The sequence below is a fragment of the Pelobates fuscus genome, chromosome 1 (genome assembly GCF_036172605.1).
Source record: "Pelobates fuscus isolate aPelFus1 chromosome 1, aPelFus1.pri, whole genome shotgun sequence".
NCBI classification, from domain to species: domain Eukaryota; kingdom Metazoa; phylum Chordata; class Amphibia; order Anura; family Pelobatidae; genus Pelobates; species Pelobates fuscus.
In genome coordinates this window covers 31,833,935-31,861,587 of record NC_086317.1, presented here as the reverse complement: position 1 = coordinate 31,861,587, position 27,653 = coordinate 31,833,935, and the positions used below count along the sequence as shown (strand labels likewise).

Here is a 27,653-nt window from a genome sequence, read left to right as displayed (position 1 = left end):
ACAATTAAAAATCCTGCTTGTAAAAGTCCTCTTTTATTATACTGTTTACAAGTTGAATTAAGTTTCCAGCAACACTCGCTTATCCACCTGAACACTGGCTACATGGTCTTCACTCATTGTTATGATCACCAGAAAACTCTTGGCCATTTCAGACTGCTGGTTCTAACATAATCCCCAGTTATTTATCTATAGCTGTAACAAAATTTATATTTGTAACGTTTATCCTAGGTTTGCATTATGGTCTGCCACCTATAGATAAATACAAAACAATACTTACTATCTTTGTTATATAGCTATTTCTTCTGAAAATTAAGTATTTAAATATTCAGTTGGTTTAAATAACATTTTTATCCATTTACCAGTTTCTTATGGGTTAACCCTTTATGTGACTGGTGATTAGGCATTTACCCATTGTACAGCGCTACGGAATCTGATGTCGCCATATAAATAATAATAATACAATGTAGCAGTGCTGTGAACTACTGGTGGTAACAAAAAACAAAAAACAAAAAAAAACATGCAAGCTTGTATCCCTTTTCAGTCCATAGAAGTGAGTGCTCATGTTTGATGGTTGAGCTATGATGTGAGCAGGGGCATTCCTTTTGCTGCAGCTGCTCAGTTCTCTCTCTTGCAAGGAATCTGAGAGCTGTCATCTGTGTGTTAAAATAGCTCTGTGCACACTAGCAAACTCACTGCACACTGCAGATCTGATGGAGGGGGCACAGCATGCATACTTCTCTATAAATGCTAACTGAAGATAAGTGGGTGCAGTTTCAGTCCTGATGATTTTTCTTTTTGCTATAAATCTCCCATACCATCACTGCATTATCCTGTCCTTTCCCAATGGGTTGCAAGAGCACAAGCAGAAGTCGAATCCCTTTCAGTTGCAACTGCTTCACCCCCCCCCCCCCCCCTCCCCATTTCCCCTGCCCTCCTCATCCTGCTCGCCCAACCCCCTCCCCTTGCAATTAATTTCAAATGTTAATGACAACTTGAAAATGTGACAATGTTCAATTTTTTTTCATTTCTTGTTTATTGTTTGTTTTTTACTAGTCGGCAGCTGGGGAGTGGCTCTACCCTGGCAACTTGGGTTGGAGATTTGCATAAGGCCATTTGGATTGGCCAGTCATTCCCTGAGCTAGTCCAATCACAGCACTGTGCCTTAGTGGTAGGCTGTGCCAATTAGCTGCTGTTGCTGGGGTGCCTGGTGCTTTTTTCCTCCTGTATGATGGTTCTTCTGCATTGTGTTGCCTGGCGAGAGAGACGTTGATAAATGAGTATTTAACGATCTGCAGCAGTTTGTTCTCACTGCAGGCAGGCACAGATTCTCAGAACAAAAAGCAAAAATAAGGGGTTTAATTGGCCATTTTAAATAAACTTTATCAAAAAGCTATACAAACAGGCATAATGCTCTTAATCCAATTTAAAAAATAAAATAAGGTTGTGCTTTTATTTTACTACTGTTATTATGATCGTTAATTATGGTTGTGTGTGTGTATAGCATGAGGTTTTCTGACCTTATTGTGAGGTTGCTGCCAGTATGTATTAAAACACTTTAACACAGAATGTAATGTTTTATTCTTTAACCCTTTGTGTGTTAGGGTAGCACACAATGCATTGAAAAGACTGTGTACCTCTGGCTATCAGAGGGATAATTTTGTGTCTCTTCCCCCCCCCCCCCCCCTCCTCTTAATGCTTAATTCAGCCAAAGGGGTTAGGTTAAGAGCACTTTTCTTTATCTGCCCCCACCCCTGCCCCTTTCCTTGGGGCCAGGATAAAGATTCATGTGCAAAACCGGGATCCTTAGCACATCAAAGCTGCCTCCCCCCAATGTGAAATTTATCACATTCCTTGAAATGTTTGTTCTAAAAATATTTTTTGGGTGTTGAGGGTGGGAGGATAAAACCATAAGCATGTGCTAATGTTGCAACAACAGGTGGACACATTACAGTTGCCGATTTAGATATTTGGGAGTGTGTCCATGGATAGTGCTCTCCAGCTGTATGTAGAATTCAGATGCTGCCAGAAGAAATCCATCCCTGCTGAGATTCCTATGCAGTTGCCATGTTTTAATTGGTTTCCTCTGACAGTAGGTGATTTCTATATACTGCCGGCCTTGCTGGGCAGCAGTATTATTCAGTGGTATGAAATTATATAAATTATATGCTCGGAGGTGTGTGTTATTGATGTGAATGTGGTAGACCATTCATATGATTTTTGTTTGCTCAATAGCACGTGATCTATTTCTGTTTTATGTTTAAACATAGTGCAACCTATGAAGCTATGAATGAATTTGCTTTGTTTTTATTTTCTTCAGTTACATAATTTTCATTTTGAATTTCTGAAATGCATACATTTTATTTATTTATTTATTTTGTATTGAGTTTAATCAGTGTTGTGTGGAATGAATCTATTTATTTTACGTATTTGTATTTCCTTATAAAAAAAGCTACTAGATTCACAATGAACATGACACATACCTGATTATAGGGTGTACTTGATAAATAGTAGCCACTCTCAAACTTAACTCTGTGTAAGTGCCCCAGGAACTGTCTCTCTTGCATATTATTATTGCTTCAAGCAATATATCTATATACATCTCTGCATATATCTCATACATAATTCAAAAATAGGTTTTCTTCAAATGTAACCACCTTTGATTTAAATGGTTAATTTGTAAATTGGATATTTCAAAACCCATGCTTTCTGCATTGATACAAAGAGTCCCCTACTTGTCTCCCTTTATTCATATCATTATACCTGCAACAATTTCCAAATCTCTGCATGCTTCAGCGCGTCTTGTGCACGCTAGGTTGGCGATTCTTAGATATTACTTCACGTGTGCTGCCTGGGAATGCTGCAGACCACCAGAACTTGTCACCCATACAGGGTATAATTCAGTTATCAGTTTTATGCAAGTGGTTTGATATACACATGAGAGAGAAAGATAATGGTAATTGGATTGGCTTCTTGGCCCTACTCCTAAGTTATAACTCTGGCTCCTAAATTCTACAAATGTATATCATGCACTGCACTAGGCTGAAAATCATGACAATGATGCTCCATTTAAAATCAAGAACCCCCCCTTCCCCTCCCCTTAACAAAAAAATACGAACCCGTCTTTTTATTTTGTTCAACAAATATTTTATTTCTACACGTGTGATAGTCTTATGCAAATATCCAGGAATATTTTAATTCCTTTACCGTGATGCTCTTTACTGATTTAAATTATCCAACAGGCTGTTCCAGATATCAGTTACTTTTTTTTTATTTATTTTTTTATTTATTAAAGGGACACTATAGTCACCACAACAACTGCAGCTTATTGTATTTGTTCTGATGAGTGTAATCATTTCCTTCAGGCTTTTTGCTGTAAAATAGGTATTTTTAGAGAAAATGCAGTGTTTACGTTAGAGCCTAGGGACACCTCCACTGGCCACTCCTCATATAGGTGCTTCCTGGGTCAGTGCGGCACAGTTTGCAGCACTGCCATTCAGTGTCTCCACCCTCTGCATGGAGACATTGAACTTTCCTCCTAGATATGTATTGATTTAATTTTAATGCATCTCTATGAGGCAGTGTTTGGCTTCTCTATGGGGCAGTGTTTGGCTTGTACTGGCTCTGCCCCTGATCTGCCTCCTTGACAGTCTTGGCCAATCCAATGTGAAAGCATTGTGATTGGCTCAGAACAGAACTTCTAATCATGTCAGCCAAGCAGGCAGATCAGGGACAGAGAATTCAGCAGCAGCAGACTTGACTAAAGGTAAGATTTTGCTGTAATTAGGGGGAGTTGTGGGGGGGGGGGGGGGTGCTAGGCTAGATGGTGGTTTTAACACTATAGGGTCAGGAATACATGTTTGTGTTCCTGACCCTATAGTTTCCTGTTAAGCAAACCTTCTGCACGTTACCCATCTGTCTTCATCACTGCTACTATTAATCATCACTGCCTATTCTTTCCTCAACTCCATTAAAATCAAATCCTTCCGCCTTATAGCCTGAAATGTAAAAGCACGGAAAATGTGCTTTGTCGTGTCTGTGTGTTTTTCAATGCCAGACTGTTTTTTTATTTATTTATTATTTCAAGAAAGTTTAATGAATGGGGAGTCACTGATTGGCTAAGAGCGTCAGCTAACCGAGCTCAGCCAATCAGCGGAGCCCCTTCCTAGTGGCACTCCACACTTCCTAAATCCGAAGAATCAGAAGCCTCAAGGGGGGACTGGAAACGGTTGCTGGAGGCAACTTTGGGATTAATCTGTGCGAGAACGGTTTTAACACCTTGAGGTAAGACTGCCTCAAGGGGCCTCCTTGCACCATAACAACTTTATTTAGATTAAGTTGTTTTAATGCCTGGCGTTTTCCATTAATAAGTAAATAAGTAAGTATGCTTCCACTTGCTCGTACAGTTGTCATAATTATCTGTTCATAGTGAAGCTACCTATGACTTCAACCATCATGACTGACTACAGATGAGTGGGAAGGCATAGGTGTGTGAAAGCCATTGTTTGGGGCATTTATTGTCTCCACTCTGAAAATATAATGTGCAGTGTTTCTGATGTCTACTAGTCACACGGTTCCATTTATTTGTTATTCTAATTTATTATGAATTTGCTTAAAGCAGTACTCCACAACAGAAAGAGGTTCAGCCAGTCAAGAGATTCTCATTTTGATTCATATGATGTAAACTTATCCCACAACTTCCCTGTTTTGCGTAAAGTTATGGAATATGTAGTTCAGCCCCCAGCAACTGTTTCACTAACCACTCAGGATAAGTGAAACAGAATTGCTGAATAAGCTTATATCTTTAATACTTTAATGGCCACCAGCTTGACATCACTGTTCAGTCTGTAAAATGGCTATGCACAATGTTTCTATAGACACTATAGGAACCAAAATAAATTTAGCTTAAAGCATTTTTTTTTGTTTGTAAATTTTAGTTTATTACTCAATGCACATGTATGCTTTAACCCCTTAAGGACCAAACTTCCGGAATAAAAGGGAATCATGACATGTCACACACGTCATGTGTCCTTAAGGGGTTAAAAAATATTTTTTAAAAAAAATGTATTGACATTTGTCAAAAAAGGTGAGAATTGTTTTTGCAGATAACTTTTTTTCGTGGCATGGTTTTTTTTTTATACCAGTTAAGTATGGCCCAATAGCCAGCTTGGAATAATCTCACGTTGGTTAGAGAAGAATGGGAGTTGAACAGAGTACACACATATGCCGTGCACTTGTCATACAAAATTTGCACGGTAATAGGAAGTGCTTTAGTTTTCTCCACTGGCATACGGGAGAAAAGAGTGGTTTAATTGTGGAACCTGTTTTTGTATTTTCATCCACCTGAAATTCTAACCTGTGTGCGCATCTGTGTGATGTAACTTTATTTGTAATAATAACTGATCTGCTAGCTAATGCATAAGAGAGATGTCATTTTATTCACTTAAAATTAATATGACGGCATTTGGCTAAATGAATGGAAGCTGATGACATTGACAATTATTGCACAGGAATCACAATAACAAACAAGGATTTGTGTGACATGTACATTTACTGTACACGTCTTACCATTGCCAATGTTGAAAATTGAGGTGATAGGGGTGGAGGCATGGCAATGTATTTCTTTTTTTTAGGTTTTCCACTCTAAAGTCATCCGAACGAGATATATATACATATATATATATACACATATATACACATACAGGTATTTTATTATGTATTTGTTTTTGATAAAATAAACAAGGCTTGTTTGTGATACAGATACAGCCTCCTTGATTCTTTCCTGTGATGGGTACAAATGCGTAGCGCTACTTGTACAATTGTTGTAAAGCATCCCCCTTTAAATGTATTAGAGTGCCATCTAGTGCCCATTTACTATGTAGACTTGAAACTCCTGAATGTATTGCTTTGTAGTGGTACTGCAACATTGTCAATAAGTTAAACTACTAATCAGATCCATAGGTGTACTGACACTGTCCTTATATTTCATACGTACAGTTATCTAAACATGTCCTCTCTCTAAATACATCAGAATAATTTTGCATTGCCTTATATTGGCTGAATGTGTACATTTTCCCTTTAAACTAAATATAAGTACCCATTAAATTGTGTTGATTCCAAGAGAACTGCACACATTGTTATAAGATGTAAAATTTAAATGATGAAGGTTTAGAACAGAGCCTGGAAAAATCAGAGCCATGTCTCCTTACTGTTTGTGCAGTTCAGAAAGGGATGCTTCAGGCAACCACACTAGGTGCAATATCTAGGTTGGTTGAGTGCACGTGATATCCCTGAGGGGATGAACAACAATGTTTTCTGGGATATTAAGGTTCTACACAGTAAATAGATTTCAACATATTTTCTTTGTAAAAATTTTATAAAACTGTATGCGGGGGCAAAAATTACAACTTAACTCCAACTTCCAGAAACTCTTGAAGTGCAGAGATTTATGCTATAGAATGTTTAAGTGGGGATCAGTTACTTTCATATTTGGCGAGGGATCACTGCAGGTGCTAAAAAGCCATTTACAGAAAATGCAGGAATTGTGAAATGTTTTAACATTTCTATTTTTGCATACATTTTGATTTTGATACAGTATGCAATGCATAAAACAAATAATGAGCCTTTTCAGCTTGGGTTGTGTCTTTATATTGTTTCTGGACCCTTTCATTCATTTTGTCATTGTTTTTCAATTTGTTTTTAATGCAGCACTTTTGTCTCAAATCTTCCAGTTGAATGACAGTTCTTATATTCTAATTTTCTAGGAGGAGAGACTTCAGCATGCAAACCGTCATCTGTCCGGCTTGCACCATCATTTTCATTCCATCCTACCGGCCTTCCGATGGCTGGACAAATGCCCCATTCACATCAGCAGTACAGTGACCGCCGTCAGCAGAACCTAAATGACCCACAAGTATCTGCCTTATCTTACAATGACCAGAATCCACCTTTGGCAAACCAGGTATATATTTTTTAGTAGCTTTAAATTATTAATTTATTTTCCTTAATACCGGTTTGTTTTTAATACATAAGTTGTGAGTCTGTTTCTTTTGGACATTGTAGTATCCATATTTAGTTTCCTAGGTACCCATTACACTTTAATCCGAGCCTTGGCACCTGTGATATTTGTTAACTAATCTTATCTAAAATTTAACTGGGTCCTCCTGTCTGGGCAGAAAAATCATCTTCCTGCCCAAATAGAAGGACCCAGTTCAATTTTAGATGAGATAACTAGGATCAACCCCTTAAAACTCTGTGTGAAAAAGTGATTAGTTACAGGCTATTAAGAAGTGTGTTCCTTTCATGGCAGGCCATAAACCTGCTTCATATCTGAAGCAAGGTGGTGCTAGGTGTGTCTGGTGTTACTGGCAGTGCGCTACTGCTTCCTGGCATCCTGTTTGCAAGTGTATATTCCTATCAACCTGTTGTCATTTTCGATTAATGTAAAAAAAACAAAACAAACTATAATTGTATACAGGAAAAGGGTGCAGATATTGTAAACCTGAATGTATGTTGGAAAGGTGTGCAGGATATTGGAGTTGCAGCCTTGCAAGGTTGCCTCAGCCTTCATCATTTCAAGGTCCATAAAATCCATACCATTCTGTTTTATAAAAATATGTAGGATAAAACGTGACTTTAGGTCCTTTTGGATCCTTGCTCATGTTTTGTTTTAAAACAGAGCTCCAAGTCTGCCTGCAGAAATGTGTGGAGAAGTCAGGAACATAATACCTGTCTATGCTAATTTGCATGTTCAATAGCTCATTGTGGGGAAATTTTGAAAGCATGAGCTCCCAGAACTGCTGTGATGAAGGCATATTTATATTTTGTTATTTAGCATATTAAAATTTAAATTGTACATTACAGGGGTATTGCTGATCTCAAGCCCCTTGTCTATTTACCGCCCTAGCAACATCCTATGCTTTTATAATAAAGTATAAATTACAGTCACTGCTGGCTTTTTACATTTTAGTATGGGGATTTGTACCTGCTTGTTACATGCTGCTTGCTAACATTTTAGAAGTGCTGTTCTGATCATATACTTGAGTTTTCCATAAACATCTCAGTCATACTATTGTTTTCGTTTCTTTGAATGTCAGTTTTTGTCATAACATAAGAGCACAAATAGTTATCTGTGAATGTCTCTCTTCTAACTCTGTATTTTCTTATTTGACAGCGACGGATGCCCCAAACCTTTCGTGATCCAACTGCAGCTCCTCTAAGGAAATTGTCAGTTGACTTGATTAAAACTTACAAACACATTAATGAGGTGAGAAACTGTAGCAATAATTTTATGGGATATAGGCAAAGTGCAAATATTGGTGAATCTGTCGAAAGCAGTTTGCCATTTATTCGCTGAGCTCCTTGTGTGCATTAAAATGCTAAAAACTCAAATTATAGATATGGAAGTAGCTTGATTACCCATTATGTAACTAAACTGTTACATACTTGTAATATATTCAAATACATTTATTAAAGCACCATATTTGGATGCTACTGTGCACCAAATGTGTCTACATTGTGCTGGGGAAACGGGGTACCACATAAATTGTGGGCAGTTGCTAGCTCCTGATGAACATGATATTTTGGTTTCTATAAAATGAGAAAAATATCAGTGACACATTTTTGGTTCCCAGAACAGAATTTATATTTTGCATGCTATATGCTTTAGCATGATGCTGTCTGTAATGCGAAGAACATTTATATAATAATATAATAATATTATATATTTTATTTTAGTTTTTAAATGCATATTTTCCGTGCAGGTCTACTATGCAAAAAAGAAACGGCGGCATCAGCAAGGCCAAGGAGACGATTCCAGTCATAAGAAGGAGAGGAAAGTTTACAATGATGGCTATGATGATGACAACTATGACTATATCGTAAAAAACGGTGAAAAGTGGATGGATAGATATGAAATAGACTCTCTGATTGGGAAGGGTTCTTTTGGCCAGGTGAGCAATCTGAGTACACGGAATATGTGTGTCTAGTAGTGAGAGATAGCTCAGTGACAAGAGCTCCAGCTGCACATTCAATTCACATTAATGGCTGTTCAGACTTTTTTTCCCCTTTTTTATTTTTTCCACTTTATTTTTTTTTAAATATCTCTATACTTGAACAGCAGTAACATATAGACCCCAGGGTATACTTCGAAACTGTTAAAAAGCTAAATGATGATTATTATTGTTTAATTACTGCACTGTTTTAGTTAATCTCACAATTTTTATCCCTCTTGTTCTCAGTAGATGTGCAATGTCCTGACAAGTCGGCAAGCTGCTTGTTCGTTTTTATCTTTATGAGAAGCATAGTCAATTAAAGTTAAAAGAAAAGAAAAAAAAAAGTATATAAACTTGGAATAGTTGAGTTAAACAAAGATCGGAGAAGGTGTTCGGTTTAACCGGCTGATTACCAGTAGACATACACATGACACCAGGACTATCACATTGGCTTTTTTGAATGGGGAAAGGACGTGTATTTTTTTTTTCTTTATTTGCTACTTCATTGAATGCAACTGTTCTGTAAATCTATTTACAGAAAGTGCTTTAAATGCAGTTGAATAGCTAATTCTATTTAGCCTACAAGCCTGTTGGAAATACTGCTTTAGATATACAGGAATACATCTCTCTCTCTCTCTCTCTCTCTCTCTCTCTCTCTCTCTATATATATATATATATATATATATATATATATATATATATATATATATATATATATATATATATATATATATATATGACAATAAAATACATATTTGCATTTTTTATAATTATTATACATTTTACCACGATTTCTGAACAAAATCAATTGGTGAAATTTAACAAAATATGTTGGGTAGCACTGCAGCGGTTATGGTGTCCTCCACTCTCTTCCCCCCAATCCCCCTGAAATGTTGGGAGTCCATCTGTTTAGTAACAGTTTGACTTCTTCACTGAGGTCCACAGGCTTTTGCTCCACACCTACTCTCTGTGTCAGTTGATCATTCTTAGCACATTAACTAAGCCGAAGAACTGCAAGAAGGAAGAGATTTTTCCAGCAGAAAGTAGGGGGACTTTGGTCATAGATCTACACAGAGCTAAATTAGGAACCCAATAACTTCTTGTTAAACTAATTTCTAGGACTTTTTGCTTCTCATGGTTTCGCTAATCTGGGAGAATCTTCACTACAAGCCAGTCATTTGTATATACTCTAGTGTGAAAAGAGGAGGTTGTGGCACCACAAAATGCTAGTTATTTACTTAACGGCAAATTTTTTTTTTTTTGTTTGGTTTTTTTGTTAAAGTTTAAGAGAAAACTGTATAATTATACAAAGGGTGTTTACAATACAAGAGCAAATTTTGGTCTTGATATTTCAATGTATAATACAAGACAAGAGTAGGGAGTCTTAAAACAAATTAGAGATAAGAGTAGGAAAAAAAGACAAAGTACTGTAGGGCAGTGGTTCCCCACCCAGTCCTCAATGCACAGACCAGGATTTAGCCTTTTCCAAGTTAAGTTCAATTGTAAATACTGACAAAAACAGTACCCATTACTGTCTCTTGATACTGGCATTAGAATTCCCATTCTCTCTCTCTTTTTTTTTTTTATTTGAGAGTCAGAATGGAGGAATATCAGTTTTGGGAAATGTACTAGAGTACTAAGTGTGGAAGCAAAAGGTATTCCAGAGCAATTTTTTTTCTTCTTCTAGAAAAAGTAAAAAGGGGCTTCCTATGGAAGTATTAAAGATGGCCAATTACAGTGGGTGTTGATGTGACATTCCTATTGATGTATGTGATGGAAACCTTGGTGCTCCAGGTGTCTGCAGACTATACTTCCTTTATTGCCCAGCCAGTTTAAGGACTTTGGTTAGGTTAGACTGCGATTTCCCTCAATTTATTTATTCTTTTTCCAGGTTGTAAAGGCTTATGATCGTGTGGAACAGGAGTGGGTGGCAATTAAAATAATAAAGAACAAGAAAGCTTTCCTAAATCAAGCCCAAATCGAAGTGCGACTCCTTGAGCTCATGAACAAACATGACACAGAAATGAAGTACTATATCGGTATGCTACCATCTGCATTGTTGTCCAAATGAGTACATTTCTTAATGCAGGTCTTACAGGTTTCCTTGTATGTGTATGACACTTTAATCCCCATAACTAGTGCTCAAAATTTCCATGAGCCATTGGCCCTGCCAATTTGAAAATCACCCCTCCTGAGTGTGACATGGATTCTCTTGACCTGCCAAGTGCAAGTGACTTTTAAGGCCTGGTTAGTAACATATGGCTTGACATTTTAAGCCCTGCTAGAACACTGCAGCTTGTTTTTAGTGGTCTGAGTGGTTTGTCTTTTTGTGTAAAACCATCTGAGTGGTACAAAAACTGAGGCTCTTCCTTAAATTCTTCTACTATGTGTGCTCATCCAAACCTCTTTCAGTGATTTCTCTGTTTTGGACTTAAATTGTATCTAATCTTTTGTGTATGTATATGTATGTGTGATCAATCAGAAGATGTATGTGTGAGAGAGCGAGAGAGAGACTTGAGAAAGATCCTATAGGGGTCAAAACGTCGATCAAGGATTTTTCTCTGCACATTTAATTTGCACCAGTAAATAACGAACCTTTGAATCAAGAGACCTGTGAGTGCACCTTTCATCTATTTTTTTTTTCATCTATTTTTATATAATATATATATATATATATATATATATATATATATATATATATATATAGATGTCCCTCGGCGGTGGTTTCGGGTCGCTGCCGCTCCTCCTCTTCATTACGTCGGCAGGTGGGCGAGACTGATCCTGCCCACCGGCCATGGAGACCTAATGCATTAGAGCTCTCCATGGGAAAGCATTAAAAATGCTTTTCAATGCTTCTCTATGGGGAATTGAGCAACGCTGGAGGTCCTCACACATAGCACAGGTTTTCTGTGCTATGAAGCACGAAGTGCCCTCTAGTGGCTGTCTAGTAGAAAGCCACTAGAGGTGGAGTTAACCCTGCAAGGTAATTATTGCAGTTTATAAAAACCTGGAATAATTACACTTGCAGGGTTAAGGGTAGTGGGAGTTGGCACCCAGACCACTCCAATGGGCAGAAGTGGTCTGGTTGTCTAGAGTGTCCTTTTAAACAAAAGAGAGGGTGCACTCAAAGGTCTTCCAAATTAAAGTTAATCAATGTTTCAACTCATTTATATATATGAATACAAAGTAATTTGAGATTTTGGCAATTATTCTGGCTACAAATTAAATTTGAATAAAACACAAATGTTAACTTTTAATATGAATTCTGTAAATGTAAGATATTTAAAAAAAAGTTCAAATAGAACTTTTACAATGATAAAATAGATTATCTAGGAATTCTTATTATATCAAATATATATAAAATTGTAGAAGAAAATGTAAGAAACCTTTTATTTAAAAAAAAGTTTCAGAATTGGAAGGGACTAGAAATCTACTGGATGGGATGTATGAATACGGTCTCTGCATACGTAATTCAAAAATTAATCTACCTGTTCCGATCCATACCTATAAGAGTACCACGCTCAATACTCCATCAATTCAAAAAAATATTTATTAAATTTATTTGGGTGAATAATACACCCAGAGTTTCATATTAAATACGCTCACTAAAAGAGTGGATAAATGCGGAACAAATCTTGACAAAATATATTTACATGATTGTACCATGTTTACTCACTTTTTAAAATGGGGCAATTCTAATAATCCCGATCCTTGCTGGAAAAATATTGAAACAAAAAGTAATTATATTAGTTTGGGTTGGTTCTGAACATTATAAAAAAAATTCATTATCAAACAAAATTGTAAACGAAGCAATTACCACTCTTAGAATATTTAAAAAGAAATTGGGCATTTGTAATGAATTGATTCCCTCCACACCAATTGAAGTTATTAAATTCTATATTGGTGATATAGACTTATCAAAATGGATAGAATATAATATCCAAAATATAACTAAAATTGCTCCTCTAGGATTTTTTTTTATCATTTATAGATCTTCAAATTCAATTCAGACTGCCAAATCAAGAATGGTACAATTATGTTAAAATAAGACTCTTATTAAATACCTTAGATGTTAAAGAACATCCAGAATTTGAAAATCTAATTAACAAACATTCTAAAATTAGACAAATCTCTAAAGTAACACATATGGTTAAGGACCTTATGGTCATGGATAAACCCAATTCCATCAAAAAATGGGAAAATGATATAAACAAATAATTTACATTGGAAACCTGGGGAGACAGATTTATTGAGATCAGGAAGATCAATTACAGCCTTAATATACAGGAGATCTTTCTTAAAATCGCTCACCGATGGTATATCACTCCATATAGAATCAAAAAAAGTAAAGATAGTTATTAAGATAAATGCTGGAGATGTTCTAAAGAAACAGGTATACTATATTATATGTGGTGGAAATGTGAAGAATTAGAAGAGATAAAAAGAAAGATCTCTAATATATTTTTAAAAATAGGATTACAGCAGGCAATATTATTACCCCAGACATTTTTGTTCCATTTGAACTTTCCAAATTGTAATTATGAACAAAATATTAACTATTCATATTTTTATGGCAATTAAACTTACATTAGCCAGAAATTGGGAAAAACCCAATGACACCAATTTGGCCAGTAATAAATAACCAGATAAAATTCCAACAGATGAAGGAAGATTTCTACCGAGAATCAAATAGGATATCAATATACAAAAAAGTATGGAGACTATGGGATAATCTCCTATAAATAATTGAAAGTATATTCCCTAAGCATTAAATAAAAAAAATTAGACAGAAAAGGTGGTTCCTTTTGTAAAATTGTGTGTGTGTGTGTGTGTGTGTGTGTGTATATATATATATATATTAATTAAACTCTTGCCTCTGCTTGTAAAATTATTATATTATAGTCCTCTCTGAATTTAAGTATGGTAAAGGTAAAATGATTAAACTTATTATATTATGTTATTGATTAGAATAATTAATGTGAATTTGTATTAATGTATAATGTATTTGTATTAATGTTGGAATACCACACTGTTTATATCACATGAACATAAATGTATGTGAAAAACAAAATATTCAATAAAGGTAAAGAAATTGGGGGATGTGCGTGCGTGCGTGCGTGCGCGCGCGCGCGCACCCTTCTAGTTGTGTGTTTGACAGCTGGGAGTTGTTGAAAGACTGAAGACCAAAGACTGAAATGTTGAAGTGCTTTAAGGAACATGAGTGTTCCTTTAACAGGAATATGAATCTCTCTCTCTCTCTCTCTCTCTCTCTCTCTCTCTCTCTCTCTCTCTCTCTCTCTCTCTCTCTCTCTCTCTCTCTCATATTCCTGTTAAAGGAACACTCATGTCTTTCAGTCTTTGGTCTTTCAGTCTTTCAGTCTTTCAACAACTCCCAGCTGTCAAACACACAACTAGAAGGGTGTTCCCTTCCTCCCTCACATTGAGTGACTTAAGTAACACTGTCCTGAGGAATGTGGACATAAAATGAGACTGATCATGGAAATGAGGGACCCTTTGCTTAATTTGATGACTTGGTCACAGTAGGAGCTGTGGGTTGGTGCTAACCCAGCATGCTGCTATGGATATTGCTAGGGGCTGATATTAGCCTCGCTCATCCGACATTCTTTAAGTTCATAAGTTAATTTAAAAAGGAGTGAATAAAGGGTAAAGCCATTTTATTTATCTTTATCATTGTTTCCTGTATCTTGACCAGAAGTTTTAATGCAGTTTATTATCACATGTTATATAGATGTCTACCTTAACAATAGGTAGTAGAGGCTTACTTGAAAACTTTCAGAACTAACAACCTAACCATAATGTTTGCTTTTTTCTTAGTGCACCTAAAACGCCATTTTATGTTCCGAAACCACCTCTGTCTAGTATTTGAAATGCTCTCCTACAACCTCTACGACCTGTTGCGGAACACCAATTTCCGTGGTGTTTCTCTCAATCTGACACGAAAGTTTGCCCAGCAGATGTGCACGGCACTGCTATTTCTAGCAACTCCAGAGCTCAGTATCATTCACTGTGACCTAAAGCCTGAGAATATCCTGCTTTGTAACCCTAAACGAAGTGCTATCAAGATTGTGGATTTTGGAAGTTCATGCCAACTGGGGCAGAGGGTGAGTTTGTTTGTTTGTTTGAAATAAGCAATAAAACTACAACTGAATACATATTATTTCAGCTCCATCCATCAACTTCTTTTATGTCTTTACAGATATACCAGTATATTCAATCTCGCTTTTATAGATCTCCAGAGGTTTTATTAGGAATGCCTTATGATCTTGCAATTGACATGTGGTCCCTTGGATGCATTTTAGTGGAAATGCACACTGGAGAGCCCCTGTTCAGTGGGGCCAACGAAGTGAGTACTAATTAATCCTAGCTTTTTACCATTTTTATATTTAGGCCTACTAAAGGGACCTTAATTAAGACGGGAGTCTCATTCAAATGCACTAATAATTTTGTTTCTACATTGCATTGCATAAACTGCCAGCAAATTTATACATTTACTTTTTCCTGCTTTTACCCAAGGGTAAGAACAGGTATGTTTTCCTGTACCTTACCAGGCATCCCCTGCAATCTGCATAGTTTCATCAATCTCAGAACTACTTTCATGGTTATTCACTGAACTCTGAATGTAGCAAATTCAAATCATATTGGTGACGTTAGGGCAAAAATAGCTGATCTGAAAAAAATGCGCCAGCTCACCTGGCCTGCCCAATGCTGGAACATTACTTTACTTGGTAGGGAACATGTGAATTGCAAAGTTAGGCCTCAATTTAATAAACTTCCCAATGGATTCTATACTGTAAGAAAAACTTTCCAAAGGATTACAATAACGTTTATAGGATTTTTTATTTTTATTTTAGATAAATCATTTGAAAGTGTATTTAACAGTATTGAATAATTTGGAAAGCTTATTAAATCAAGACCTTATTCTTGTGAGTTTGACATGTTCATTCAAAAAGTATTTTCCCCCCTCATCTGTTCTTTGCATGCACAATTAGATTGTTGAAGGAGCATATCAAATTGCAAAGTTCTGGAAAGCAAGCGAAAATTAGGGGAGTATATGCCAAATGTTTTTTCTGGGTTTATTATAAGTTAATAAAAAAAAAGTAATTAAATAAGTATGAATCTAAAAAATACTAAGCATGTAAAAAATGAATTGTCTCATTGGTAAATTTGAAAAATAGGTTTAGACCTGTTTGTTTTAATTTTATTATTCCCTAGAATTCATATAGTCATATACCTACTGTATTTATCCAACATCAACATGCACAGGATCCTATAATTTGTCATATATTTCAATCTTTGTCAAAGGTGGACCAGATGAATAAAATTGTGGAAGTTTTGGGGATCCCCACTGCTCACATCCTAGACCAAGCACCAAAAGCCAGGAAGTTCTTTGAGAAGTCAACAGATGGCACCTGGAACTTAAAGAAGACCAAAGATGGAAAGAAGGTATGTTGTTGGGTTTTAAACTTTTTCCTCTTGGTGTTCTCATATGCAAAACAATGTATATATTTACACACTAATATGATCTGATGGTTCTTTAGATGCGTAGTATGGTCAAATTGTAATAGCCCGATCCTATGTAAAGGAGTCTTCCACCTGTTGCTTAAATTATGTAGTTTTTCAATCTAATGAACAACACAACATAGAAAAGAACAAAATTGTGGAATCAGGGAAATGCACAATACATTGTCATAGTCACACCAAGAACAGACTCTCCTAATGAGAATGCTTTCTGTAGCATAACTTTATCCATACTCCCTGGGGATAAATTATAAGAGGACAGTGACTGACTATGGGGTGAGTGATGTCAACTGCTCAGACCACACTGATCTCTCATATCTCTGGCTTCGTGTTTAGAATTCATCTAATAAGAGTTACTTATTGCATTCAAAGGAATGGTTAAAGTTTATTTAAATATTGGGAGAGAGTAGATGTGCAGTGCTGTACCATTCAGTCATTGAGCTTTGAGTTTTTTCATTTTTTACTTTCTGTTATGATTTCTTTTGCACAATATGAAGGTTACTGTTTTCCCTCTATAGGAATACAAATTGTCAGGAACCCGGAAGCTTCACATTATACTTGGAGTAGAAACTGGTGGGCCTGGTGGACGCAGAGCTGGGGAATCGGGTCACACTGTAGCGGACTACTTGAAGTTTAAAGACCTAATTTTAAGGATGCTAGATTATGATGCCAAGACACGTATCCAACCTTATTATGCCCTGCAACATAGTTTCTTTAAGAAAACTGCTGATGAAGGTACCAACACAAGTAATAGTGTATCTACAAGTCCAGCAATGGAGCAGTCCCAATCATCTGGAACCACCTCTAGTACATCATCTAGCTCAGGTATGGCCACAGGAATGTGTAAGTTGTGCCATTTGTTCTCTATTAGGACTGTAGATTATCCTGAACTTATTTATTTGGCTTTCATGTGATTTAGTAACTGAACCAAACAGGATCAATCAGAAGGTAGATAAGTCATGTAAATTGGCCTTATTGTAGATTAAAATGTGAACATTTCTGTGTTGATTAGGAAAGTGATGCACTACTTGCTCCATCCTCCACCTGTTGTTGTTTTGTTGTTACTTAAATTGGTTCTCTGTGCCAGGTTCCTTGATAGCAACAAACTCTTAATCTCTGCAGAGTTTCTTATATTTCAGGCACTGTATCTGTTAATTGGCTCATGAAACTTAAGGCACCTTACATTATTTAATTTTATGTCTCTTATCTGAGAACTGTCCGAGATTCTATAAAGTTTCCAAGACCTGATGTTCTTTGAGCAATGGTGACTTTAGATTAAAAACTAGTATTTAGCACTACTTTGTACATCTGTAAATGTTTTGCTGTTATTCCACTTACTAGCTTGTGAGCCATCAAATGACAGTGTCCCATTTACACAAACTTCAAATATTACATGCATTCCTTGTTAAAGTAAACAAAGAGAAAACCCCCATACCAGATCTCTTCCTGCTTTACCAAAATCGGAATTTCGTGCTCTGAAAATATAAGTACTAATAACTCTGTTCCCCGTCGCTATTTGGATGAGAAATTGGTACATTCAAATCAGTTAAAGAAATTAAAATCCATTATCTGATATGTGCTACAATATCTTCTTCAAACACCTTCATTAGTTTCTTCCCAGTTTACAATGGCCCTTGCATTGTATAGAAAGGCAGAGTTGCTACTGTAAACTTTGACCTGATGGTGAGGCGTTTTCCCTGTTGTATGATGTGATCCAGACATTTAAAACAACTAGAAGGACTGTTCCTTTTGGCTCCCATGTATTATCTCCTATTTTTCATTATTTTTCACAATTTGTTTTAATAGGTGGTTCCTCTGGGACCAGCAACAGTGGGAGAGCTAGGTCAGACCCAACTCACCAGCATCGGCATAGTGGGGGACATTTTACTGCTGCTGTTCAAGCTATGGATTGTGAAGCACACAGTCCTCAGGTAATCCTTTACAATTTTGCATAATTTTGATTCCAGTTTGGAAATTATATTGAATCTCCTCTCCTAATCAAAGTAATATACGAACGCTTTGCTATAATTGTTCTAGTGTTTGTGTTAAAGGGCCAGATTCAGCACAGTACATATACTAGCAGTATATAAAATAATATACACTGTACACCTAGCACACTTGCTGTACCTACTTCCACTGTAATGTAACCTTTAAAGTGCTAAGTGCACCTGTTAGTGCTAAATAGTATACATACATTGTATACCTACCGCACTTACTATACCTCCCTATACTGTAATATAACCTGTAAATTGATGAGTACACCTGTCAGTGCTATATAAATATCCATACACTGTACCTCCTACACTTAGAGTACCTACCTCCCCTGCAATGTAACCTGCTAAGTACTTACCTCTCACTTAATACTAATACATGACAGAAGAAGCAGCACATTATTAAAAAATATAATTACTTCTTGATAGTTTTAAATTTGAGTTTGTGCTACTGCTCGATATGTCTCCTTAATATACTGTGGATCCTTAATTTCCGGTAGGTTGCTAACTTGTTTGATATCTATTGGACAATTTGCCATTATTTTTCTGCAATTCCTTCTGTAAACCATACATATAATACCTTTTTTGGTTTTCCCTGTAGGTTCGGCAACCATTTCCTCCACCCGTTGGTTGGACGGTCACTGAAGCCCCTACCCAAGTTACAATTGAAACGCACCCTGTTCAAGAAACTACATTTCATGTTCCTCATTCACAACAAAATGTATCACATCACCATGGGAATAGCTCTCATCACCACCACCACCATCACCACCATCATGGACCGCAAATCCTTGGGAACCGGACGAGGCCCAGGGTCTACAACTCTCCTTCAAATAGCTCCTCTACCCAGGATTCTATGGAGATCGGACATAGCCACCACTCCATGACATCTTTGTCTTCCTCAGCTACTTCTTCCTCAACATCTTCCTCCTCTACCGGTAACCAAGGCAATCAGGCCTACCAGAATCGCCCTGTGGCTGCTAACACCTTAGACTTTGGACAGAATGGAACTATGGGTGTTAATTTAACAGTCTTTTCAAATCCCCGCCAAGAGACTGGCATCTCTGGACATCCAACATACCAGTATTCTGCGAATACAGGCCCTGCCCACTATGTAACTGAAGGACATCTGACTATGAGGCAAGGAATTGAACGAGAAGAATCGCCCATGACAGGAGTTTGCGTTCAGCAAAGTCCTGTGGCTAGCTCGTGACTAAATTCTATATAGGTTTGTTTCTTGTGGATTTTTATTTTTTTTATTTTTTGTTCTTTAAAAACAAAAAAAAATGTTAGTGTCTTCATATTTTTTTTTAGTTATTGGGTTTTGTTTTTATTTATTTTTTTATTTTGTTAGATTTTATTTTGTGTGTTAGAAGTGGTTATGTTTTTCTGCAAAGTGCAAAAGCTGCTTTAATCAGAAGGAGATAAAACACATGTAACTGCTACAACAGGGAAAGGCTGACTATTTTTTTAAACTTGAAATGATTGCAAAGGGACATTGAAGTGAAACTATTTTTATTTTTTTAGAGCTGCTTCCAAACCCACCACGTTGGATAGCTCCAAATTACCACCTCTCCTTTTGCTTACCCCATTTAATTGTACACTCTTATCACGATTATTTTATAAAGATCATATATGTATTTGTATATACATATATATTTATATATTTTAACCATAGTATGTAATACTTAACATAGTTGCCAACATGGTAAAAGCAACATTAAGTAACAGAGTATCCCAACAAGTAAGTCTTTGGCATCTATTTGTCCAATAAAACATGGGCACAGATGCGCAGTACTGTATAGAGAAGAGGGACCTTTAACCTTCTAAACACACAAGCTATGAGGCTCTACTTATGTTATCTAGAGGGAAGGTTAAACTGTTGTATTGCAGTCATCTTGGTAAGTAGTGGTCATAAAATCTCTTGGCATGAATCTGCTAAGTAGCGGTGAAATGAGATTGTGAATCTTGCCAGTGAAAGAACAGTCAGCGTAATAGTAAAATTCAACTTGTCCCATATTTTATTTTTTCTGTTTTTTATTTTGCTTTGATTTGTGTTTTTTTTATTCACTGAAAAGCAATCAGATGGCCCATCTTGGCCAGTCATGGGAAGGTCTAAGTGACATTGTTTTAGGATAATTTTTGGCCTTGTGGATCTGGACTCTAATATGGAAGAGCCTGCCATTTTAGATGCAATCGTTTTTTTGGACATGGTTGTGCAATTAGCTCTAAATGCTGAAAAAACACAGAATGGGGTAATTCAAGAGGCCTTTCTTTTAAAATAGACTTTTGTGACCCGCTAATTGTAGAATTTGGCAAGGCCGCTTGGTTTGTCATAAAGTTGACTTCTCTAATGGTTGAAAGTCACAGTGGTAGTGGTTTGCTATTGAAGGAAATAACTACAACTGTGTCCTTCCTGCTTCCCCTTATAAATATATATATATATATATATATATATATATATATATATATATTTACACTTTTTTTTATATGTATATTTTTATTATTGTTTTATTTTATTTTTTTCTTGGCTATTGTTTTGGCACATGGTATTTCCACCATTACTTCTGCACAAAGATGTCTTCTGTTCATCTTGAACATAAAAAACAAAAACAAAAAAAAACTAAATGCTAAATTTTATGTGACAGCTTATTTTTTTGCCTCACAATTATGCTGTGAATTTTAGAAAGAAAAAAAAAAAATCCTTTTTTTTTTTTTTTTTTTTTTTTTTGGGGGGGATAATTTATTGTACCAAAGCTGTTTTTATAGCACATAGATGTCTGTAACCAATAATGTAGCAGTTTGGCACATTTGTAACTAATTTGGATACATTATTGTTCCGTCAAAACTGGAACGGTTTGCTAAACCATCGTTGAAAGCAAATGTCCAGAATAATAAAATGACTCGGTATTGAGAAACACATGCATACATCCATTTTGCACATATTTAGGCTTAAATCCTGGTTAATCAGAGTGTTTCCCATCACTTGTTGACATGACATTAGGAATCCTCTGCAACCATTTTGGGCTTCCTTTTCGGATGACAGCAGGGAGACAAGAGTTGAAGAGTTGTTTGATCCCCTGTTTAGCATTTAAGTGGTTCCTCTGTCTACAGTTGGATATATATATATATATATATATATATATATATATATATATATATATACACAAACAAGTAATGAGCACCATGCCTTCAAGATATCTGAGGAAAATTGGCAATAAAAAGATCACTTATCCTACCTGTATTAAAAGGGTTAAATCACACATTGCCCTTTTGATCCTCAAGTTGATGATTGCAATGTGTTTCAGTTTAGTAAAATACACGATGTGCCTTTTTTAAATCTGATCGTAAGTATATATTTAAAGGAGCACTATAGGGTCAGGAACACAAACATGTATTTCTGACCCTATAGGGTTAAACCACCATCTAGCCACCCTGGTCCATGCAGGCCTCCCTAAATATAGTACAATCTTATTTGTATTCAAGTCTAGAGCTGCTAGCTTTTTTCCTTTTGACCTGCCCACTGCCTGCTGACATCATCAGAAGTGGTGTTCTGAGCCAATCACAGTGAATTGGCTGAGACTGACAAGGAGGCAGATCAGGGGCAGAGCCAGCACAATTCAAACACAGCCCTGGCCAATCAGCATCTCCTCATAGAGATTAATTGGATCAATGAATCTCTATGATGAAAGTTCAGTGTCTGCATGCAGAGGGAGGAGACACTGAATGTTTGGATGCATTTTAGGCAGCCGTGACCCAGGAAGGATCTCTAACAGCCATCTAAGGAGTGGCCAGTGAAGTTATCACTGGGCTGTAATGTAAACACTGCATTTTCTCTGAAAAGACAGTGTTTACAGCAAAAAGCCTGAAGGTAATGATTCTACTCACCAGAACAAATTCAATAAGCTGTAGTTGTACTGGTGACTATAGTGTCCCTTTAAGTAACAAAATGCGTAAATAATCTGAAGATGCATATAGAAGAAAGGGAGGGGGAAGTAGAACATAATTTGTATGTGTTTCAACAAAATAAGATTAAGATTTCAGTTACTGTAATGCAAGGAAAACAATGCAGCATTCAGAGCCAGGTTGGCTACTTTTGAGCAATGGGGCTTTGTTATAGCTTAGTAAACAATAGCTAGCTTGTAGTTGTGCTTCTAAACAAACAAAAAAGCCTTTTTAACCCCTTAAGGACACACGACATGTGTGACATGTCATTATTCCCTTTTATTCCAGAAGTTTGGTCCTTAAGGGGTTAACTAATGCTGAGCTGGTATCATTTATACTGACACTCAGTACTAATTAGATTTTCTGATTCTATGCACATAATGCATCATGGGGAAAAGATATCCAGCACACATACCAATGTAGAGCTACTTTAGAGCTTGTGAAGCCAATCACCCCAAGGTAAAGCAGAGGAACGTGTGTTTCTCCTTTCCATCACTGCACACCTCACCACAATATACGCTTCTGTTCAAAAGGGTACATGTCCTGCACAAACCAGAAGGTAGCACACAAACTAAAGCATTTATACAGATAATGTTAGATTTTGGTGAGTTCTAAACTATGCTTAGATGTTTGTAAAAGAAATGAGGCAAAATTGGGTGCAAGAGCACACTGATGCACACTGATGCACACTGACCGTGTCCTAAGCAGAATGGAAGAGCACACGGAAAGCTACCCCGCCAGAATATAAGAGCACACAGACCACTCAGTAAAAATCGAATACAGAAAAGTTTCAATAAGAACAGACAGAGGGAATACCTACTACCACTGCTGGGCAATTAGTGTGGGGGTATTTTCCAATTCCATTAGTAACATCATTCATGCCTGTCCAAGTAAAATAATTACGCTTTTCTCTAAATAGATAAAAACATAAAAAAAAAATACATGCATCTACAAAAATGCCAACTCTTTCTCTTATTTTTTTTTTTTTCTCTCTATCTTCCCATTTATTTTTTTTCAAATCCTTTGCCATGTTGAACTCTGAGTGGCTTGAGTGCAGGTGTAATCCAGTATTGCAAATTGAGGTGAGCTGTGTGGGCTCTCTTCAAAAGGCATGCTGTTAAATGTGAGTTCATTCTTTTCTTACACGTTGTTTCAGATTGTTTGCTTCACCTAAAGGGTAACCCAGACATGCTTTACTGATCAGGGGTTCCTGTATGTCTCAGACAGAAAGGAAAACCAGCCTTGTGTTTCTTTTCTGGATTGTCCTGGTGGGTTGAATACCTATTAACCCTCTCAATATCAAGTTATTTGCGCAGCAAAAAGCCAAGATAATTGGTTTGATTGTGTGTTCTGGAAAGAAAAGTATCAGTTTTTCATGCCAGTATGCACACGATTTAATGAAAAGATGACAGTATCCTTATTGAACATCATTTAATGGCAAGTGAACAAAACATCTCAAACTACAGAACAGTGGGAATTAAGGACCAGAATACAATTCTTTGAAAGTTATTAAACTAGTAAGATAAATATATACAAAGGATTGAGGTGTGAATGCATGCCTTTTCCTCCCTTTTATATTAAAATATATTTTTTAAAACTCGCATACCTTTATGCGGTCCAGTTATGTGTGTGCTTTGCTACATCGTTTGGTTACAGGATATCTGTGCATAGTAAGCAAACAGCATTTTAAAAGGTTATATTACCTATGTTCAGATTGTAAGATCTGGTCCGGACTTGCTGTGTATATTGTAATGTTAAATGAAAAACAAAGAAAAGTCCTTTGTATTATAGTCATGCAGTCTTATGTATGATAAACAGTTGAATAATTTCTGCTCAGCCTCTTTAATGCTTTTTTTTTCCATTGATGAAAATAGAATCCTTGAAATTTGTATTTTACTATGCAGTTAAATTAATGTCCTTTTCTTTTAAAGTCTGTATCTATAGTGACATTTATGGATTTTAAGGTGCATGAATCCAAAAAGACATGCTGAGGCTTTTTTATTTTCTAATTCGAATTAATGTTTCACTAAATGCAAAAGTTTTTTTTGTTTTTGTTTTTGTTTTTTTCATTTTCTTTTACTTTTTTTTTTATATATATAAATATTTTTAAATCTTTGGGGGGGTGGTGTTATTTCTGTTAACTGCATCCTGAAGATAGAGCTGTGCTCATCCATTAGATTATACACAAATGCCTTTAACTTCAGTTGCTCAGTGACCGGCTGGATACATTTTTAATGGTAAAATGTCATCTAGTCAGAATGTTAAGATCCCAACTATGTTTGTATGAGATGATGCTGGTCAGATCACAGAAAGTTTGCCTTTTAACTTGCCTTATTGAAAGTCAAAATAACATCAGTTTTACATCAGTGGACAATGGTAAGATTTAACAATGCCCTTCTGTTTGTCACACAAATCTGAAATATATTTATACAAAATTCTAAATATATACAGTGTATATTTTGCTCATCAAAGAGGATGAGTCTAAAATATTATATTTCTTAGAGATGTGTGTGTGTGTATATATATGTATATATATATATATGTGTGAGTGTGTATATATATATATGTATATATATATATAAACGTGTGTATATAAATTTGTTATGCCAAAGCCAGCTTTAATTCAATGTTACCGTATCAACAAATTTTTATTTGCTTATTGTAAGAAAAGAAAAAAAAACAAACAAAAAAAATATATATATATATAAAACATAGAGCACTAAACCTCGATCTATCCAGAGACTCTTCCCTTGCGTTAGGCATTCTATAAACACACATTACAGAATTTGGTGGCATTAATTTCACCAGTGATTAGACCTTTTAGCAAAGTTTGTCATTTTTTTTGTATTCATTTTTTTTTCCAGTGGTATTCTTTAAGCTGAAATAACAGATGTTCTAGACTTTCTAGGTCTGGTGCATCAGAGTTCGGTATTTTTGCAGTTATCCAATTAATGAAAATTTTAATCTTTTGGTGTCATAAAAATAAAAAAAAATCACAAAGTTATAACATTTGTAATCCCTCGAATGAAACTAAATGGCAATTGTTTTGCCATTTGATAGTGGCATATTTTTGTATTCCTACCTGTAGATTTAAGGATTACGTTCACCACAAAATGTATTTTGTCATATTCCCTTTTAATCTGTATATAAATGCCGCTTAATAAATAAGTGTACAGTTTAATCCTCAACTGTGTTTTCTTCACTACTCTTTGAACTCAAAGAGTAATGGTGTAACGGTAAGAAGTAGGATGATGCCATTTTGGTGGGTGATGTGTCCTAAGTGTAGGACAATGTTATACTTTGTATCTATGCTGTTAAAACGATTATACATAAAATGGCATCAATCTGCTTTCAAAGAGAAGCTGTGGTTGATACAGCATGAGGTATGGAGAGCAGTGACCAAAACACGACTGGTGAACTCTACTGCTCTTTCAAGTTATCAAGTTTCTTGGGAGATTTTAATTTTAATTTTTGTTTTTGCTTTTTTTTTTTTTTTTTTTTCAATTTGTATTTTTTTTTTTATCCAATACTTTCAAATATTTGAAATACAGGTTGTTCCTAACATGGGAAATATGTAATTAAATCCAGCTGTTATGTATTGCTATAAATGCTTTATTGATTATACATTTTAGAAATTAAAAAGTCTAGAAGGAAATTCTTGCTTCTCCAGTGCTGGCTTTCACACTGAAATTCTGCACTTTCCCTCTCACTGACTTCACTGACACTTAAAGGAATACCGACACTAAAATAGTAAAGTGTTCTAACTGTTCTATAATTGAAGTGTCTCTGTTACCTGGAACATTATGGGTGTGAAATATGTAGTTTCCAACAAATATAATTTTCAGCCAATCAAACTATAGTAAATTAAGTTATATATCTCATTTTAAGATTCTTTTTTTGTGTGTGTGAAAGATTGGTATTTTATGATACCGTTTTTCTTCCCTTCCACCTACAGTGGAGATGTCCATAGCCTTACAAAACAGGCTCCTATCTGCATCTTTGTAAGCACCTATGATCTTCTGTTGAGCTCATTAGTAATTAGCTTCCAAATTACAGGGAGAGATAATGCACTTTGAACTGTCTGAAGATGACACAATAGGATGGCCAGTTTCATTACAATTTTTTTAGAATTCTTTTTTTTGATAACGTTATGCTGAATAATTTTAAACATTAGCAATACAATATATTGACATTTTTAAAGTGCTTTGCAAATGCAAGCTGTACTTCATATTTCGAACAGAGACACTTTAATTAGCCACATATCCTCCAAGCACCCTTCATTTTGTTCCTGAAGACAGTACTCCCTATTTTCTCCTCAATTGCTCTGCAAAAAAAAAAAAAATGCAAATTGTGTTCAGAGTTTAATATCATACAAAACTGTGTAAATTCAGCAAAAAAAAAAAAGGATTTAAGTGTCCTCATAATTCTAACTAATAAACAGTTTGAAAATAATGGCATGGATTAAACCTTGAGGTACAGTTTTTGCTCAGCTAGAAAAGGTTCCATTTACCACTTGATTTAAAAAAAAATTAATAATAAAATAAAGTAAGTTATGGTGATAATATAAATATATATGTTGTATAGAAAAGAGGATAATGGACAGTACTTGACCAGCGACTTGAGCGACATGTAAAACTAAACTAAAAAGTTTCTACAGGGCGTATTAAAAAAAAAAACTAAAGTTTCTTTGGCAGAACCATAGATGATTTGGAGTTTACAAACCATCTCACAAGTTGACATTTTGTGTGACATAGAATCGCTATCGCCTTATAGGCATATGACATAACTGACGGTCAGCTGTAACAGGAGAGTTATATTAGGCCCTCGAGCCATTCCTACAAAAGCAGGATATGCCTTTTACTTAAGTTGTGGACTAAATTTGGCCCAGTTTAATGTCCTACAAATATTTTTCCAGAACCATGATTGTTTGTAAAATTAATGAAATGACACAACACGGTCCACAACGGAATTACTATTAATTATATTGGCGTTTAAGAACAAGTTACTATCCACACTAAAGCTGAAGGGACGTGCATCACTGGGCAATACTTTTTTAAACCAGTAAGCAAACACTTAAAATAAAACCTACACATCTATAGATATATACACAAACCAAAATAATGCAAGAAAAACTTTAGAAGGTGTGCTTAATAAACATTTATAAACGGGACTGTTAGACACGCTTCTC

The 27,653-nt window shown here is 35.8% G+C and overlaps 1 protein-coding gene across 2 annotated transcripts in view; it reads left to right on the top strand.

Annotated features, from left to right (window-relative positions):
• DYRK1A (dual specificity tyrosine phosphorylation regulated kinase 1A) overlaps positions 1 to 20,940 on the top strand; it is a 60,592-nt gene extending 39,652 nt beyond the window's left edge. The window contains exons 1-11 of one of the 2 annotated variants that reach the window (XM_063447326.1): positions 651 to 761; positions 6,762 to 6,958; positions 8,171 to 8,263; positions 8,760 to 8,948; positions 10,882 to 11,029; positions 14,826 to 15,112; positions 15,208 to 15,354; positions 16,314 to 16,454; positions 17,048 to 17,354; positions 18,336 to 18,460; positions 19,122 to 20,940. In XM_063447326.1, the coding sequence (XP_063303396.1) occupies positions 6,839 to 6,958; positions 8,171 to 8,263; positions 8,760 to 8,948; positions 10,882 to 11,029; positions 14,826 to 15,112; positions 15,208 to 15,354; positions 16,314 to 16,454; positions 17,048 to 17,354; positions 18,336 to 18,460; positions 19,122 to 19,733 (2,169 nt within the window). In that variant the 5' untranslated portion in view covers positions 651 to 761; positions 6,762 to 6,838 and the 3' untranslated portion in view covers positions 19,734 to 20,940. Of the gene's footprint in view, positions 1 to 650; positions 762 to 6,761; positions 6,959 to 8,170; positions 8,264 to 8,759; positions 8,949 to 10,881; positions 11,030 to 14,825; positions 15,113 to 15,207; positions 15,355 to 16,313; positions 16,455 to 17,047; positions 17,355 to 18,335; positions 18,461 to 19,121 lie in introns of those variants that run through there. The other variant, XM_063447318.1, reaches the window with a different exon arrangement.
• The last annotated feature ends 6,713 nt before the right edge of the window (positions 20,941 to 27,653 follow it).